Genomic DNA, 17132 nt, shown 5'->3' on the forward strand with positions numbered 1-17132 from the left:
GTCCAATGAAGTTGGGGAAGGGCATCAGGAAGACCTTGTTTCAAATCCACCTCCAAACATTTATTAGCTGTGTGACCTTGGGCAGGTCACTTAACCTCTCTCAAACCATTTCCTCATCTGTGAAATGAGGATAATGAAACCTTCCCAGGTCATAAAATGTGAGGATAAAATGAGATAACTGACCCTGGGCCAATTGCTTAACATTTCTGAGCTTCAGTTTCCTCTTCTATGAAATGGGGATAATGGTAGCTTCCCAGAGGATAAAGTGATATAATATTTATAAAATACTTTGTGAACCTTAAAAAACTATCATTCTGGGGATGCCCATCAATTGGGAAATGACTAAACAAGTTGTGGTATAAGAATGTGATGAAATATTATTGTGCCATAAGAAATGAGGAGCAGACAGACTTCACTATAACCTGGGATGACATATATGAACTGATGCTGAGTGAGGGGAGCAGAGCCAGGAGATCATTATACATGATTACAGACACACGGTTATCTGTAAGGACTAACTTTGATAGAGTTGGCTCCTCTCATCAATGCAAGGTTCAAAGATGCTCCAAAAGACTCATGACAAAAAGCTATGCACATCCAGAGAAAGAATTATGGAGTCTGAATACAGATTGAAGCAAACAATTTGCTCTTTTTTTGCTTCATTTCTTCTTTCTCATGATTCATTCCATTGGTTATAATTCTTCTTTACAACTGGACTATTATATAAATAAGTTCAACACGAAGGTATATGTAGAACCTACACTGGATTACATGCTGTCTTGGGGGGGAGGAGGGAGGAGAGGGTGGCAGAGAAAATTTGGAACCCCCAAACCTGTGGAACTGAATGCTGTAAACTAAAAATAAAAAATAAATTTATTTTTAAAAATGCTATCATTATATATGAAGAAATACTGAAGGTACTGGTACTGTTTAGCCTGAAGAAGCAAAGATTTTAGGGAGGCAAGGGAAGAGGAGACGATGGACTTAGTAGCTATGTCTAAGTATTTAAAGTTATGTGGAAAAGTGTTGGGGCTTGTGTTTGGCCTCTGAAGACAAAACTAAGAGGCACGAGTGGTGGAAGTGTCAAAGAAGCACATTTTAGGCTTGTTATGAGAAACAGATCATTTAGTCCAAGTCTTTATTTTACAGATGAGAAAAGTGAAGCACCAGGGAGACCAAGTCGAGGTCATGGAGCTAGTAAGTGTCAAAGTCAGGATTTGAATCCAAGTCCTCCTGGTTCCAAGTTCCACATTCTATGCACTATACCATGTACCTCTCTCACAATTAGAGCTATCCCAAAGTAGAATGGTCTGCTTGAAAAAGCAATGGATTTCCCATCACTGGAGCTCTGCAAGCAGAAGCTAGATAACCACTCATTGGCTATGTTGTAGAGGAAATTTTTATTAAGGTATAGGTTGGACCAACAGGCCTTTGGTCCAGCTGATAAATAAGCATTCCCCCTCCCAAATTTATCAATTTATTTATTTTTGGTTTTCAATATTCACTTCCACAAGTTTTAAACTTTCTTCCCCTTCCTTCCCAAAGATGGCATGCAGTTTGATATGGTCTCTACACATACATTACTATTAAACAAATTTTCACATGAGTCATGTTGTATAGAAGAATTATAACGAATTGGGAGAAACCATGAGAAAGAAAAAAAGACAAACAAAAAAGAAAATAGTCTGTTTTGCTCTGCATTCTGACTCCATAGTTCTTTCTCTGGATGTGAATGGCATTTTCCATCATGAGTCCTTTAGAATTGTTTTAGGTCCTTGCATCTCTGAGAAGGGCTAAGTCAATTGATATCAGCCATTGCACACTGTGGCTGTAACTGTGTACAATGTTCTCCTGCTTCTGCTCACTTCAGTCAGCTTCAGTTTATATAAATCTTTCCAGGTTTTTGTTAAGTCTGCCTGTTCATCATTTCTTATAGCATAGTGAAGCACAAATAAGCATTTCTTAAACACCTCTCCTGTGTGCCAGGCACTATGCTAGGTGCTGGGAATAGACTATAAAGACTAAAATAATCTCTATGATAAAGGAATTTACAAAAAGGGGAGGTGATTTGTTTAATACCCGTGGGGTTCCAAAATTCTAAAGTCAAGACTAGAACCAACGTATTTCAAATTTCAATCAGGCCTCTCTACCTGACTCTAGGAGAGATGAATACCCTCTGATTTACCTATCCCAAGGGCTTTCAAATGGAAGAAGTCTGTGATATCACTTTGTTCTGCTTAGTTATAGAAAGTCCAACTTGAACCCATGGATGGCAGATTCTAAGGAATGACTTCCCAACAAATAGACCTGTCCAACAGTGGCAAGTAACTCCTGATGAGTGTGGTAACAACTATTACTGACCTCCTTCCAGGAATCCCCTTCTGCTGACTGACTCTAGTCTTACAGGAAGTCAATTAGGGAGGCAAATGCATTGTTTTGGGCCTGAATGAGTCAAGATGAGGGACATCATTTATGTAGTCACTCATTCCACAAACATGTACTGGGTACCTACTACCTGTAGGGAATGATGTGTAAGCTCTTGGACCCTGATCCTCAAGAACTGCTGATTAATCACTCTTCTTACTAGCCCCACCTGCCCCCTGTTCTCTCCCACCTGGCATCTGCCTCCTTCTGACCCTCCTGTTCATATGGTATGCCCTGCAGCATCTCTGTGCCCATTCTTCACTACTTCCTACTTATGTGCCTTCTCTTCTCCTCCTCCCTGCTCACCTCTGTGCCCATACCCTTTTTCAGAACTCCACTAGTTCCCTGTCCTCAGGCCTCACTTGGGGTTCAGTTAAAGAAGGGTTGGTCTTTGGCTCAGGTCTGGGTTGGCCCTATGTCCAGGTAGCCTACTAGTATGAATGCCTCAGGGAAACTCTTAGGATTCAGGAGGAAGGGGGAAAAGACCCCTACCTGCCTACTCCCAGCTGGCCCAAAATGGAGGAAGAGTATATGGGCCATGTCAGTGCTGAAAGAAGGATTCCAAAATCAGCTGAGGGGCAGAGGAAGAGAGTCCTTCTCCCTTCTGGAAAATCCCAGCCAAAAAACCAATAACCATTCTGGACAGAACAACGAAGGACAGGTAAGGCAGGTAGGATAGGCAAAAGGGGACAACGACACCCTTAAGGAGAGAGCAAGCCCTTGGCTGAGGTGTTTATCCTGGCTTTGTTCAAGACCATGGGATCTAGGGCTCTTAGCTACTTCATCATCTTCTGGCAATGGTCTCTGGGGTGCCCCATTTCATGCCCCAGAGACTCTTGGAGTCCTCTACAGGACAGTCAGTCCAGGGCCTAGAAGGAAGAAGGGGACAGTGAGACACTTCCCACTGGGAGTCAGGCACTTTCTTTGGTGAGGTATGGCGAGGAAGAGGAAGCTTGAGATGTAAATGAATCAGCTGGGGCAACCACACCCATCAGCGGAGCCTTGGGGTTTGGAGAGAGGGTGGAGTTGCTTGGCTGGGACCAATAGAGCTCTGGGGCAACTTGGTAAGTAAGACCTGAGAGCTGGTTGGCTGAGACACAGATGGGCGGGCAGGGAAGGGGGGCCTGAGGTGGGACTGAATCCCCATAAGAATGGGCCAGCAAAGCTCACATCCTGGCATACCTAAGGTGTCATGGAGATGTGGGGTGAGTGACGGTTCAGATGGCAGAGAATGGGTGACTGGGGAGGGAGTGTTGTCAAAGAATGGGACTACCAGGGGCTGAGGACAGAGCTGAGGGGAATGGGGAGGATGGATCAGGACCTTGGGGGCCAAGGAGATGAATGGATCAAGAAGACACAGAAATTTGGGCTAAGGGATTGATTTGGGCTTGAGGGTCATGAGGGGATGGCGATCGAACTATAGAAAATAGAATCAAGGAAAAGGGGCCATAGGGAATGAGAAAGAGGACTTAGGGCCCCCAACTAGGGGAGCTAGAAACAAGATCATAGGAAATGGGGGAGGAGGTGGTGGTGTGTGGGACATGGAGGTCAAGGGGATAGAACTAAAGGATAAGGTCAGAGTGATGGAGGAGAAGCTATGCAGGATAAAGAAGGTAGTGTAGTGCAATGGAATGAGCCTTGGACTGAGCCCTGAGATCTGGTCCTGGCTCTGTTACTGACCCACTCTGACAATGGAGAAGACTATTTCACTCTCTGGGCCTCAGTTTCCCAGACTATAAAAGAAGAAGAGTCAGACAATCTAAGCTCTAAGGTCTCTTCCATCTCTGATATTCTGCCCTCTGGAGGTTGGTTAATGAGAATTTGGGGCTGGATAGCTCCAAAGGTGCAAGGCCCCCTTTTCTTAGTTTCCTGCTTTGGGGTACCTCTGTCCGGATAGGAAGCCTGATACCTCAGTTTCTTTCCCCTACTTCAGAGGGCAGCCCAAAAGAATTCGTTCCCTTTAATGCTACAAGCTTCACTTTCATCTGCTGTGAAACAAGTGAAACACTGGTGGAACACTGGCAATGTAAATGATTTCTAACAATAGCCAGGACTGGAAGCTGGGTCTCCTTCCTTGCTCCCTCCCTAGTAAGCTAGATGACTCTGGAGAAATTATAGAAACTCTATGTTCCGGTTTCCTTCTGCATTAGACTTAAGGATCCCCAACTAATTGTCACCTTGTGAGAGTCTCACATGACTTATTAGATGTTGCTTATTAACTAGACAGAGAAAAGGGAGTAGCAAGAGAGACTGGCATTCCTTCATCCATTTCAGAATGGGAGAAATAGAGGCACAGGGTACAGAGCGGTGAGTCCAAGTCTGAGCGAAGACTGGAACCCAGCCCTGCCTGGAGAACAGTAAAAGCAATATTGCCTGGGCTGCCATCCAGCAGCCTGAGGGAAAAGAGTTTCCTGATTTCATCAGACATTTGTGAGGACCAGGGGGCACCCCTTCCACAAACCCCAGGGTCTCTGACCCAAGCTTTGTAGGAGGTGGGTCCGGGGACTGTGGTTATTGTTGAGAGCTAGATTCCCTGTGCTCCTGGGACCTGCTTTGTGTCTGATGAGTAAATTTGTGCCTATGTCTATTTGTACTGTCTGAGTATCTATGTGAGGGTGTGTCTGAATGAATGGATATATATTCATTATACATGTATATTCATATGAACATATGAATGAATATATTCATTCATTCATATATACATTTGGGAAGCACTGATTATGTGCCAAGCGCTGTGTTAGACAGAAATAGAAAAATAAACAAGATGATACCTGCTGTCATGGAGGTCACCCTCTGTTTGGGAGAGAAAGCAAACCAGAAGTTCAGCTGCAGGGTCCAGAGAAAGACTGCAAAGTCGTTGGTGTGGCTGGCAAGGCTCCAGGATCCTCAGTGACAGTGCCCAGGGTGTGGAGGACATAGAAGCAGGTGGGGCAGATAGAAGGACATGGGGTTCCTCCATGTCAGCAGACGGAGTTCCCATCACACCCCATGGAGGGAGTGATCAAACAAGTCAGATGGGGCATGGGAGGAGAGCACCCCGTGGGCCTAAAAGGAAGTGTTCGCCTTTAAGTAAATGTTCGTACGCATTTTTTTCCTATTTGTACTTCTAATTTGGTGTCTGGACTTCTGTTTGTTTCTGCACCTGAGGCTGTGTAAATATGTCTATGAATATATTTGAATATGTTTGTATGGAGGTGTGTCTGTGTATCTCTACGTATGGGAGAATTCTGTGTTTCCACACTCTGTACCAGTATCTCTACGTAAGTATACCTCTGTATGTCTGTCTCCTTGAGTGTCTGAGTGGATGTCTGTCGAAATTGATCTGTAGGGCTCTCCATATATATAAATAAGTCTCTGTGACTGTAACGGGGTATGTCATGATTGGGTGTGTCTCTCTGTGGGACATATGCTGCAATATATCCAGATGCATACTCACATAGAGACAGACTCATAGAAGGGCCCAAGGGACATGGCAGAGGTGGGGAGCACTTGGGTAAGGATGCTCTGGACTTATTATAGGCTTTGTTGACTTGAATTAATTATCATAGTTGACGCTGATGTTCCATGATCTGGTCCCCATAACAGTCCTGTGGAGGAGGGATTAAGCCTTGTGGGGCAATGGATAGAGTGTAGGTCCAAAAGCCAGAGAGATGTGGGTTCAAATCTTCCCTTTGACATGTATGAGCTATGTGAACCTGGGCAAGTCACTTAACTGTTCTATGCCTTGGTTTCCTCATCTCTAAAATGGGGATAATAATTATTCCTACTCAACAGGGTTGCTGTGAGTCTGAAATGAGGCAGCCCTTTATAAACTTGACAGCAACGTTAATGCACTAAGACAGCTGGGTAGCATAATGCTGAGGACGAGGCTCAGAACCATGGACACCTGAGTTCAAATCCTACCTCAGGCACTTACTGGCTGTGTGACTCTGGACCAAGTCCTTAGCTTCTCTCAGCCTTGGTTTGCTCATAGCTCACAGGATTGTTGTGAGGATCAAATTCAACAGCATATCTAAAGGGCTTTGCAAACTTTAAAGCTCTATATCAGTTCCAGTTGCTGTAATCCCCATTCTATAGATAGAGAAGTCGAGGTTTACAGGCAGTATTCAAATCCAATCTTGGCTCAAAGTCAAGAATTCTTTCCTTTTCACTCTGACCTCAATGAAAAAAATGAGAAGCCTAGCCCAGGGCAAGCTAAGTTGGGGAAGGGGAATGCCCTGCCCTGGGCAGTGCCCTCTTTCTCCATCCCCCCATCTTCAGGACATAAACTTTTGTCCACAGGTGTCCTGACCTTGGCCTTCCTGCTGGCCATTCCCAGTTGCCATGGCTACTCCTACCGCCTTGCCAAATGCTTCCAGGACCCTGAGTATGAAGATATTCTGAAGACTGCCCAGGAGGGGCTTGGGAACTCTGCCTCCAAGAGGCATGTCCTGGTGGTGGGAGCTGGGATGTCTGGATTGACAGCGGCCAAGACGCTTCAGGATGCTGGGCACAAGGTAAGGAGGCAATCATTCACAAACATTTATTAACAGCTGACTCTGTGCCAGACTGGGAGCTTTCCAAGGACAAGACCCTGGCTCCCTCAAATGGTGAGCTCCAACCATGTGGCATGGCAGCCAAAAAAAAGAATGGAATCCTAGCTTCGGAGTAAAGGCAAAGACTTTTCTTTCTCTTGCTCTGTCCTCCAAACTGTAAGTTCCCTAAGGGCAGGACCAGGATCTTCCCCTTACTCTCCAAAGGCATGCCCTTTGTATTCTTCCATTTTCTCTCCACATCAGGGCCTGGATTTGCTCCTTCTCTTTGTGTATCTCTGGGCTTTTTTTCTCTCTTTCTCTGTCTCTGCCTCTAACTCTCTGCCTTTCACCCCCATCCCACCCTCTCATCCCCAAGCCCACACACACAGTCTTTGGTGGAGGCAGGGCCCACAAGAGAAGAACCAACAACACAGGCCCACAGTGTAAAGAGTTAAAAAAAAATCTGGGTTTTTACTCCCAGCCCTAGTTGTGTGACCTTAGGGAAGACACTTAACCTCTCTGAGACTCATTGTCCTCACCTACCTGAGAGGAGACAAAATCAGAGGAGATAAAGGCCCTGCTCTCAGAAAACAGTCTAAGGAAAACAGAGCAAGAAGCAAAGCCAGACCCTTTCTTCATGGAGTATGATCTGGGGGAGACAGCAAAGGAGCAGACCTCTGTTCTACCTACAGAGAGCTCATGGTCTCAGGAGACAGTCAAGACTCCAGTTTCCTTCTTTGGTGAACTTCCTACCCTGCCTCCCTCAAATACTCTCATTGTAGTAGATTCGAAAATGCTTTGTAAACTGGAAATTCTTGAGCACAGCTGAATCAGACAATAAGGGTCTGGCCAGGGGTGAGACTGAGGGCCTCTGAGGGCCCTTCCAACTCTGAGCTTCTGTTCAGAGGAGCACAGTGGCTTCGCTTTAGTGGTGAAGGGAGACTTCCTGGAGAAGTTGGTCCTTAGGTAGGATGTATACAGGAAGGGAAGGGCAAGATGCAAGTAGAAAGAATGAAGACTGGGACCACTCCTTACAAGGAAAGGTTTTAAGCTAGTTTCTCCCTTAATTCCTGACACAGATTAACCCCCACCATCCCCTGGGACCTCCCCCAATCCTTGCACCAAACCAACCCCCCCCAGCATTTTAACTGAATCCAAATTTTACTGAACAAATCTTCAGTAAAATTTAGATTCAGACAAAAGGCCATACTTAAGGATTTAGAAGGCCACATGTGGCCTTAAGGTCATGGGTTCCACCCCTGGCCCAAACCAAGCCCCGAGCCCCCCACTACCACCTTGGGGTCTCTACACCACTGCTAGCCAAGTAAAGTTTGTCTAGATGTTAGTCAGTCTTCTCACCTTCAATCCCATCTCTCAAGGTCAGGATCTTCCTGCCTTCCAAAATGGAGAAACTGAAGCCCCCAAAGGGAAAAGGATTTGCCTAAATCAGTGCAGAATCAGAATCGAGGCCAAGGTCCTTGATTCCCAGGATAATGGGACCATACCTGCACCACACCTCACCATGCTCTATCTCTCTAGTACAATGTACATACCTGAGGGGCAGAAAATGTCTTACTTTTTTGTATTCATCTCCCCAATGACTAACACATATAGTAGGCACTTAATAAATGCCTGTTTAATAATTGATTAGATTACTTCATGCTGACATTAAGGGAATGAGGGCGAAAGGATATAACCCCTCACTGCTCTGGGCTTTCTCTCTCCATTCTTGTGTACTTTCAAAGGACACAGAAGAGTTCCTTCCTCCCTATACCACTGCTGTTCAATCATGAGTGACTTACCTTCACCTCAAGCTAGGGAGAATGGAAGGATAAGAGGCTATGCTGTAGGCAAAGTCAAGTCTTAGATTAATGAAGCATTCTTCCTAAACCTAGGTGACAGTCCTGGAAGCCAAGCACAAAATTGGGGGAAGAGTGGCAACATTCCGGAGCCCAGAGAAGAACTGGTACATTGAACTGGGTCCTATGAGGTTGCCAGCCCACCACAGGTGAGACATGGGACAAGGGACTAGGGAAGGGACTGAATCTAACAGAGATGACAGAGTCTAACTTGGACAGTTGTGCCCAGTAATGAACTTTCCAGAGTCCTATCAAATAGCCCTTGGGAAACACGTGAAACAGAGATTACGATCCCTATTTGACAAAGGAGGAGATAAGTTCAGAGATGTCAAGATACCCAAAGACCCACAGCTAATTTAATGGCAGAGATATTGCAAAATACTGTTGTCCCCTTCATCCCAGACCAAGGCTCTCCCTGCTTGCACAGGGTTGCCACCAGGGTCTGGCCAGAAGGCAAAACCAAAAATTTGATTTTGGAAATGAGTTGAGCAGAGCAAAGCATCTGAAGGACAGAGAAAAACCTGGAAGTCCTGGAGGAAAGGGGAGGAGGAATAAAAGAGAAAGAAAGGAGAAGGAGGAGGGATGAGAAGGAGAAGAGTCAGAGAGAGGAAGTGAGGGCAGCCATCAGTTTGGTGGTACTATAGAAAGCTGGTGGAGAAACCAGCACGGGGAGATTTGGGATTGTAAACCCACACCAGGAGGGGAAACTCACTCTCCCCAGTAGCTTGGTATAGTGGGAAAAGAATTAGATCTGGGTTCTAGTCCCAACTTTACTTGCTACTGGCCTCTCTGAGCTATGTTATTCTGATCATTAGGCAGCTAGGTGTCACAGTAAATTGTCTTGAACCTAGAAACAACAGGAAGACTTTTGTTTGCCTCCAGCCTAAGACACTTACTACCTGTGTGACCTTTGGCAAGTCACTGTGTCTCAATTTATTCAACTATAGAATGGGACTAATAACGGTAGCTACCTTTCAGGGTAGTTGCAAGGATTAAATGGAACAATATTTGTAAAATATTTAGCACAGTGCCTGGCATATGGTAGGTCCTTAGTAAATGGTTGCTCCCTTTTTTCCCTCCATCATTAAAATATCCCACCTATCTCACAGGAGTGTTGTGGGGAAAATCCTTGGTAAACTGTCAAGCGATACATGAATGTGAGTTATGCTTGGAATCCTTGAACATCAGAGCTTGAAGGGAGGACCTTAGAGCTAAGGTCCCAACCCACTCTGCCCTCATCCTATGGGTGCGATTATTCCTGGAAGGGAAGTGACTTGCTAAAGTTTACCCAGGGAATTAGTTAGTGGACGACACTGGGCACAAATCCAATATAAAAATTTTCAGGACCAAGGAGAGTTATTGCCTGCAGAGTGTAATGGAAAGGGATGTTCTGTTTACAATTAGATGAGCTGAGTTGGAAACCTGGTTCTTCTTAGTTTTCTTCATCTGTAACATGAAGGTTGCATGTAACATGAAGGGGTTGCACTAAATGGCCTCTAATTTCCATCCCTTCCAGCTCTAAATCTATGATCCAAAGAGATAATATTTGCAAAGTGCTTAGCAAATCTTAAATTGCCATATGACTACCTATTATAACTAACTCTCTAATATAATCTGATATAATCTCTAATATAACTAACCCCAAGTATTCTGTTTTCTCTCTTTGATCAAACTATTAGCTAATAGAGATCACAGCTTCCTATTCTACTTCCCTTTGCCTCCTCTTTTCTTCCCCGTTCTCCCTACCTAGTGAAGCCATTCCAACCAAATCTGAATCTGTCAATGATGTAGCCCAGGGAGAGGGAAAGAGCTCTGGACAGACAGTCAGGAGACATGAATTCTAAGTCTGAATTTAGCCACTAGCTTGTTGTGTGGCCTTGAGCCCACCCTCTCCCTTTTCTGGGCCTCGGTTCCTTCCTCTGTGCAATGAAGGGTGTTGAACTAGGTGATATCTAAGGCCCTTCCCACCTCAAAAAGACTATGTGCGCATGGTGCATTTCTTTAAAGTAGGCATTTAGAAGCAAAAAGGAATCATTCTGAACTACAATGAGTTTTCACTCCATTTGAGAGGCCTCATTTCTCTGAATGGCCTCAGAATTTCTAATGATAATTAAAGAGGGGAATAAGTATTTATAAAGCACTTACTTTGTTCCAGGCCCTGTGCTAAGTAAGCACTTTACAAATATTATCTCATTTGACTCTCACAACAACCCTGAGAGGTAGGTGCTGTTATTATCCCCATTTCACAGATGGGAAGACTGAGGCAGAGATGAAGTTACTTGCCCAGGGTCACACTAGTAAACATCTGAAGGGGGGGACTTGAACTTAGTGTCTTCCTAATTCCAGGCCCAGTGCTCTATCCCCTTGCACTACCTGGGTGCTTCAGTTATTCAAGAAAGATCCTCAACTGTAGTTATCTTTCCCTGAGACCAAAAACAAGATGAAACTGGCAGAGACAACAGCAGGGGAAGCAGAGGCTAGACTTCAAGAAGGACCTATTGCTCAGAGCTCTTTGGAGGGGGAAGGCAGGGTACTTTTGGAATTCTTTCCTGGGGAAATCTCTCCCATGGTTGAGCTGCAGAAGGTGACCAGGCCTGGTGTTCCTGCTGGGGCTGTCTTCTTTCTGTGTTCCAGGCTGGTCCGATTCTACGTGGAGAAGCTTGGTCTGAAATTAAACACCTTTATTCAGGCTAGTAACAACACCTGGTATTACATCAATGGCCGCCGACATAGGACCTCAGATGTGCTGAACAATCCCGACATCCTGGGCTACCCTGTGAGACCCGAGGAGTCAGGCAAGATGCCCAGTGTACTCTTCCAAGAAGCAATAGCTAAGGTGACCAACAGACCACTCATTCAGCCACCTACTAACCTCCCCACCTTGCCAATAAGATGTTGGTTCCTTGGGGCAGCTGGTGTGTGCCAGCCTCAGAGTCTGACAAACCAGACCTAGCTTGGGTTGCTGGATTCTCTGCTCATTCCTGTTTTCCCATCAGGCTTCATCTCCAGGAAAGGGTGGAGGGACAGCTGGGCACTTGGGGGCATTTGTGTCTCATGCCCCATCAGCATCTCCACTTCAGGGCGCCTGGTCTTTTCCTGTGATAGTCCTCTCTCAAGGAATAAGTGGCTCAAGCCAGAGGATGTGTATTTGGAAGGCTCTTAAGGGAAGAGGCCCTTGCTAAAATTTCGGGTCATAGATCAAATAGGAGACATGGATTCAAAATGCCAATTCGGCCACTAGTTTGTTGTGTGGCCTTGAGCCAACCCTTTCCTTTTTCTGGGCCTCAGTTTCCTTCCCTGGACAATGAAGGAGGTTGAACTAGGTGATATCTAAGGCCCTTTCTACCTCAAAAAAGCTATGATGCATTTCCTTAAAGTAGACATTTAGAAGAGAAAAACGAATCATTCTGAACCACAATGAGTTTTCGCTCCCTTCAAGAGGCCTCATTCCTCTGAATGGCCTCAGAATTTCTAATGCTCAATTAAAGAAAGGAACAAGGGAAGTATAGCTAGGATTGGCCAATCCTGTCCCATCCCTTCTCCTCTCCCTCAGCCCTAATTCAGGCCCTCAGACTATTTCCTCCATCTACCACCTCCTCCTTCCCATCCAACCCTGCCATGCCCTCTTCCCTTTAGGAAGAAGAGTGAAGAGGGGAGATGTTCAGGTCAATAGCAACAATAAAGTGCCTTGGCTGCTCCTTCACTAACCCATGATACCCTTTCCCTCCAGGTGGCGGAAAAGCTGAGGCTTACCAACTGTAGCCATGTGATGTCTACCTATGACTCCTTCTCCACCAAGGTAAGGGCTGTGGGAAATGAGGGAGGGAATGGGGAATTCAACACCTGGTTCTTTCCCTTGCTATGCCTCCTTTCTCCCACCCCCTGGATCCCCTCTACCCACTGTGCTTCTCACCCAGGCCTACCTGCTAAAGGAGGGGAAGCTGAGCCAGGGAGCTGTCCAGATGATTGGGGATATCATGAATGAAGATGCAGGCTACTACAAATCTCTCTTGGAGTCCCTGAGGAGTGACATCATCTTCTCTAATCCAAATGGGTGAGTAGGACATGAACATAAAGCCCATGTGGGAAAGGGAGGGGTGCACTGGCAAGAGCTTCCCAGCCTGGAAATGCCTTCTATGTGTGAGGCGCTGCACTAAGTACTTTACAAATATTATCCCATTTGGCTCTCACAACAACCCTGGGGGGTAGAGAACAAGAGGTTCTCTCTCTCCCCATATCCAGTGCAGTTCCTTCAAAGGAGCCAAGGGATTTCAAGGGAGGTAATAGCAATAATAGAAAATTATGCATAAGGACAACAGAGAAGTTTAACCAAAGCACAGCAGGTGGTCCCAGGGGGAGAGGTCATTATAGAATGGGGAAAATGTGGAGAGCTTCATGGAGGAGGTGGCATTTTAATTCAAGGGACAGGTAGAAGAAGGGAAGAGAGGGAGAAAATTCCAGACATGGGGACAGTAGATCAAGGACATGGTAAAAAAAGAGGAGGGTATATTTGAAAACAGAGAGTTGTATTGTTTGTCTAGAGCATGAAGTATGTGTGTAAAGGGGGAGGGGCAAAAGATAAACTGTAAATGCTGAGATACGTCTGGAAAATACCAGGAGTATACTTGGCAACATAGGTGTCCTGGTGGCCTCCTGCATGGTGGGCAATCGCTCTCAATCACTATGAGAAGATGGGGGTCCTGACAATTAAGATGGTGCCAGGTTGTGGCCAGCCTTGAATGCCGGGATAAGCACTGATAGTTGAGAGCCCTGAAATAAACAGAAGAATGGCATGTCCAGGTCTAGCCACACACACACACAAAAATCTATTCTGTCAGTGGAGTGACAAATGACCTGCAGTGGGAAAGGATAGTAGTTGTTGTTCAGTTGTATGTGACTCTTCATGACCCCATTTGGGCTTTTCTTGGCAGAGATACTGGACCAGTTTGCCATTTCCTTCTCCAGCTTATTTTGCGGATGAGGAAACTGAGGCAAAGAGGGTTAAGTGACTTGCCCAGGATCACATAGCTAGTATGTGTCTGGGGCTGGATTTGAACTCAGAAAGAGGAGTCTTCCCAATTCCAGGCTCGACACTCTATCCACTGTGCCACTTAGCTGGAAAGAGTAGAGGACAGAACAAATTTAAGAAGCTATTGATGTAGTTCAAGCAGATGGTGATGTGGGCCTATTTTAAGTATGGGAATAGAGAAGAGGAGGAATACACACACATATATGAATATAAATGTATGTATGTACACACACACACACACACACACACACACACACATATATATAATATATGTGTATGAAAATTGTCACAGAGCTTTTCCACCCTCGTTTCCCATTAAGACTTCTGAGGTCAGAGACAATAAGCTCATAAGATCTAGAGCTGGAAGTGACCTCGGCAGCCAAGGTCAAACCTTCTAATCTTGTAGATGAACAAACTGGGGCCCTGGAGCTAAGTAACTTTCCCACAGTCACATCGATTGCAGTTAGCAGAGCTGGGATTTGAACACAAGCCTTTGGCTTGAGACTCTTTCCGCTGCTTCACTATTCTAGAATTAGGGGAGGGAAATGGGCAAGATTCTCCTTTCACCACCCCCACCCCCACCCATCTCACCAGTGATGGAGCTGTCACAGGAAAGCCTCTGACCCAAGGGTCCTTAACCTTTTCTATATCATGTGGCAGTCTAGTGGCACCTATGGACCCTTTTTTAAAATAATATGCACAAAAGACATAGGATTGCAATGGAAATCAATGATATTGAAATACGGCTATCAAAACATTTTTATATAAAGCACATGGACCCCAGGCTAAGAACACCTACTTTAATCAGTTAAGCAGTTTTTCCCCTTCTTGGGGGTATTTGCATTTTAAAAGACAAGCCTGCATAGAGAAATGCTTCATAACAAGAAACATACTGATGATAGTAGCATTTTAGACTCTATGACAGGCAAGTTGGGTGATACTTAGGAACATCAAGGGACTCCTAGGACCACCCCATTGGTGGTCACATCCATTGTCTCTCTAGAGAGCTGAGAACCTCACTAACTTGCTTCCTTCTCCTTTTCTTTTTGGGACAGCTTTGATGAAATCACTGGGGGCTTTGATCAGCTCCCCGATGCTCTATATCATACCTTGAAGCCTGACACAGTCTTATTGGGGGCCACAGTGAAGAAGGTAGAGAGGGTTGGGCGTCGGGTCAAGATTACCTACCAGAGTGGAAGACCCTACTCAGGCCAGTCCATCATTACAGGTGACTTTGCCATAATCTCATCATCAGCCAAGGCCACACGCCTCATAAAGTTTGAGCCACCGCTCTCCCAGGCTAAGCAAGATGCCCTTCGTTCCATCCACTACACCAGTGCCACCAAAGTGGTATTGGCCTGCAAGGAACGCTTCTGGGAACGGGATGGCATCAAAGGTGGGGCATCCATCACAGACCTGCCCACGAGATTTATCTACTATCCCAGCCATAATTTCACTGGCAACCTAGGTGTCCTTTTGGCTTCCTATACTGCGGATGATGACTCTGCCTTTTTCCTGGGCATGAAACATGAGAACGTGGTGGATGTGGTGCTGGGTGACTTGGCAACTATCCACCAGAGGCCCAAAGAAGAGCTGCAGAAACTATGTCAGACATCTGTGGTGAAACGCTGGTCCCTAGATCCATTCACCCTAGGTGCATATGCAGAGTTCACCCCTTACCAGTTTGTTGACTATTCAGAAAAACTCTTCCAGCCTGAGGGCAACATTTACTTTGCTGGTGAGCACACTTGCCTGCCCCATGCCTGGATAGACACAGCAATCAAATCTGGGCTCCGGGCAGCTCGAAGCATACAGGCAGCCACTGATGCTGCTGCTGCTGCTGACTATGATACTGACTATGATGATCATGCTGACTATGATGCTCACTATGACGCAGATGTGGCTTTGGATGAGGAATCATCTTTCTTTCAAGCATTCAAAGGAAAGTTCCAAAACTCCTGTTCTTCACAGAGCAGCCTTTGAGAATGAAAGGAGTTAGAAATGGGAGGTGGGAAGTAGGTGAGCTAGGTCTCCATTAGAATAGCCTAGGGACAGGCATAGAAAGAAAATAAATCCAGTTAAATCAATATTTATAGGCAATTTGCTATAAGTTTTTAGGCAAGTGACCATTACTATGGACAATGCTGGGTACTAAGAAATCAAGCATTAGAGTTTAATCACAGAGTCAAAACAACCGAAAGCAACCTCAGAGGCTGTATAGTCTGACCCATACCTCACCAAAAATAAAAAATCCTTCTTGTATCTCCCAAGAGAATCAAGGGCTTGGCTTCTTGTTGAGGGCCTCTGTGTACTGGGTTTGAGGACAGGGCAGAGCAAAAGCTTGACTCTGGTGTAATTCAGGGATAAAGGAGCTGGGTGGTCAATAAGACTCCTCCCAGTGGTTCTGAAAGCAAATGTTTGAAATATGACGGCAACAGCAGGCCCACAGGTTAGGGGTAAACTCATCTTTTCTAGAACCTATTCTGCCTAACAGCCATGGGCTGAGAGCTACTTGGCCAAGCCCCCTGAATGGCATCTAGCTACTTTGGGTGGCCTCACAGGACAAGAGAGTGTAACAGTTCTCTGCTATGGGGAGCCAAAACAGGCATGGGATCTAAGTCTATCTGGACACTCACTTCATCTCTCTAGCAGAACACCTCCCCACCCCCACCACCACCACTAACACATTAAATGACATGATATAATAATTCAGCAAATATATCTTTTGGAGACAAAATAAATCATATTTCTTGCATATATGTGCACTGTTTTTTTTCAAATATATATAGTTGTTGGTGTGATCAATAAAATACAAACTAGTTTAAAAGCATCACTGCCTTCAATCAACAAACATTTATTAAGCACCTACTATGTACCAGGCATGTGGTGGGAAGTCATATAAGGACAAAAATAAAACCATTTCTGCCTTCAAATAAACAATATTCTAACAAAATGGTTGGTTGCTGTTCTTCATCCTGTGAGGAGATAGTGTGTCTGACTGTGGCTGATCAGACCGATATAAGCTTGGAAGGCACTACCAGAGGTCAGGCACAAGTAGTCCATATGAACATTTGAGGTGAAGATGTCTAAATTTGTGCAACTCATGTTTCTTTTGAGCTACTTCAACTCTGCTTTGCTCATAAAGCACAGCCCCTTCTCTGATGAGGGCACACCATGCTGGGTGGTCCTGCGCCAGTGTCTCCCATGTCACATAATCAATTCCATAGTTCTTTAGAGACACCTTGAGAGTGTCCTTGTATCTCTTCTGACCTCCATGTGAGTGCTTGCCTTGGGTGAGTTCTCTGT

At 45.3% G+C, this 17132-nt stretch overlaps 1 protein-coding gene across 1 annotated transcript; it reads left to right on the forward strand.

Moving 5' to 3' along the window:
- The first annotated feature begins 3616 nt into the window (after positions 1 to 3616).
- Positions 3617 to 15809, forward strand: LOC118836462 (L-amino-acid oxidase-like). Its single transcript, XM_036743748.1, has 7 exons — positions 3617 to 3629; positions 6706 to 6920; positions 8834 to 8946; positions 11432 to 11633; positions 12528 to 12596; positions 12715 to 12851; positions 14882 to 15809. Exons 1-7 carry the CDS (start codon positions 3617 to 3619, stop codon positions 15807 to 15809), a joined length of 1677 nt encoding a protein of 558 aa, XP_036599643.1.
- The last annotated feature ends 1323 nt before the right edge of the window (positions 15810 to 17132 follow it).

Source organism: Trichosurus vulpecula, chromosome 2 (assembly GCF_011100635.1).
Source record: "Trichosurus vulpecula isolate mTriVul1 chromosome 2, mTriVul1.pri, whole genome shotgun sequence".
NCBI lineage: Eukaryota > Metazoa > Chordata > Mammalia > Diprotodontia > Phalangeridae > Trichosurus > Trichosurus vulpecula.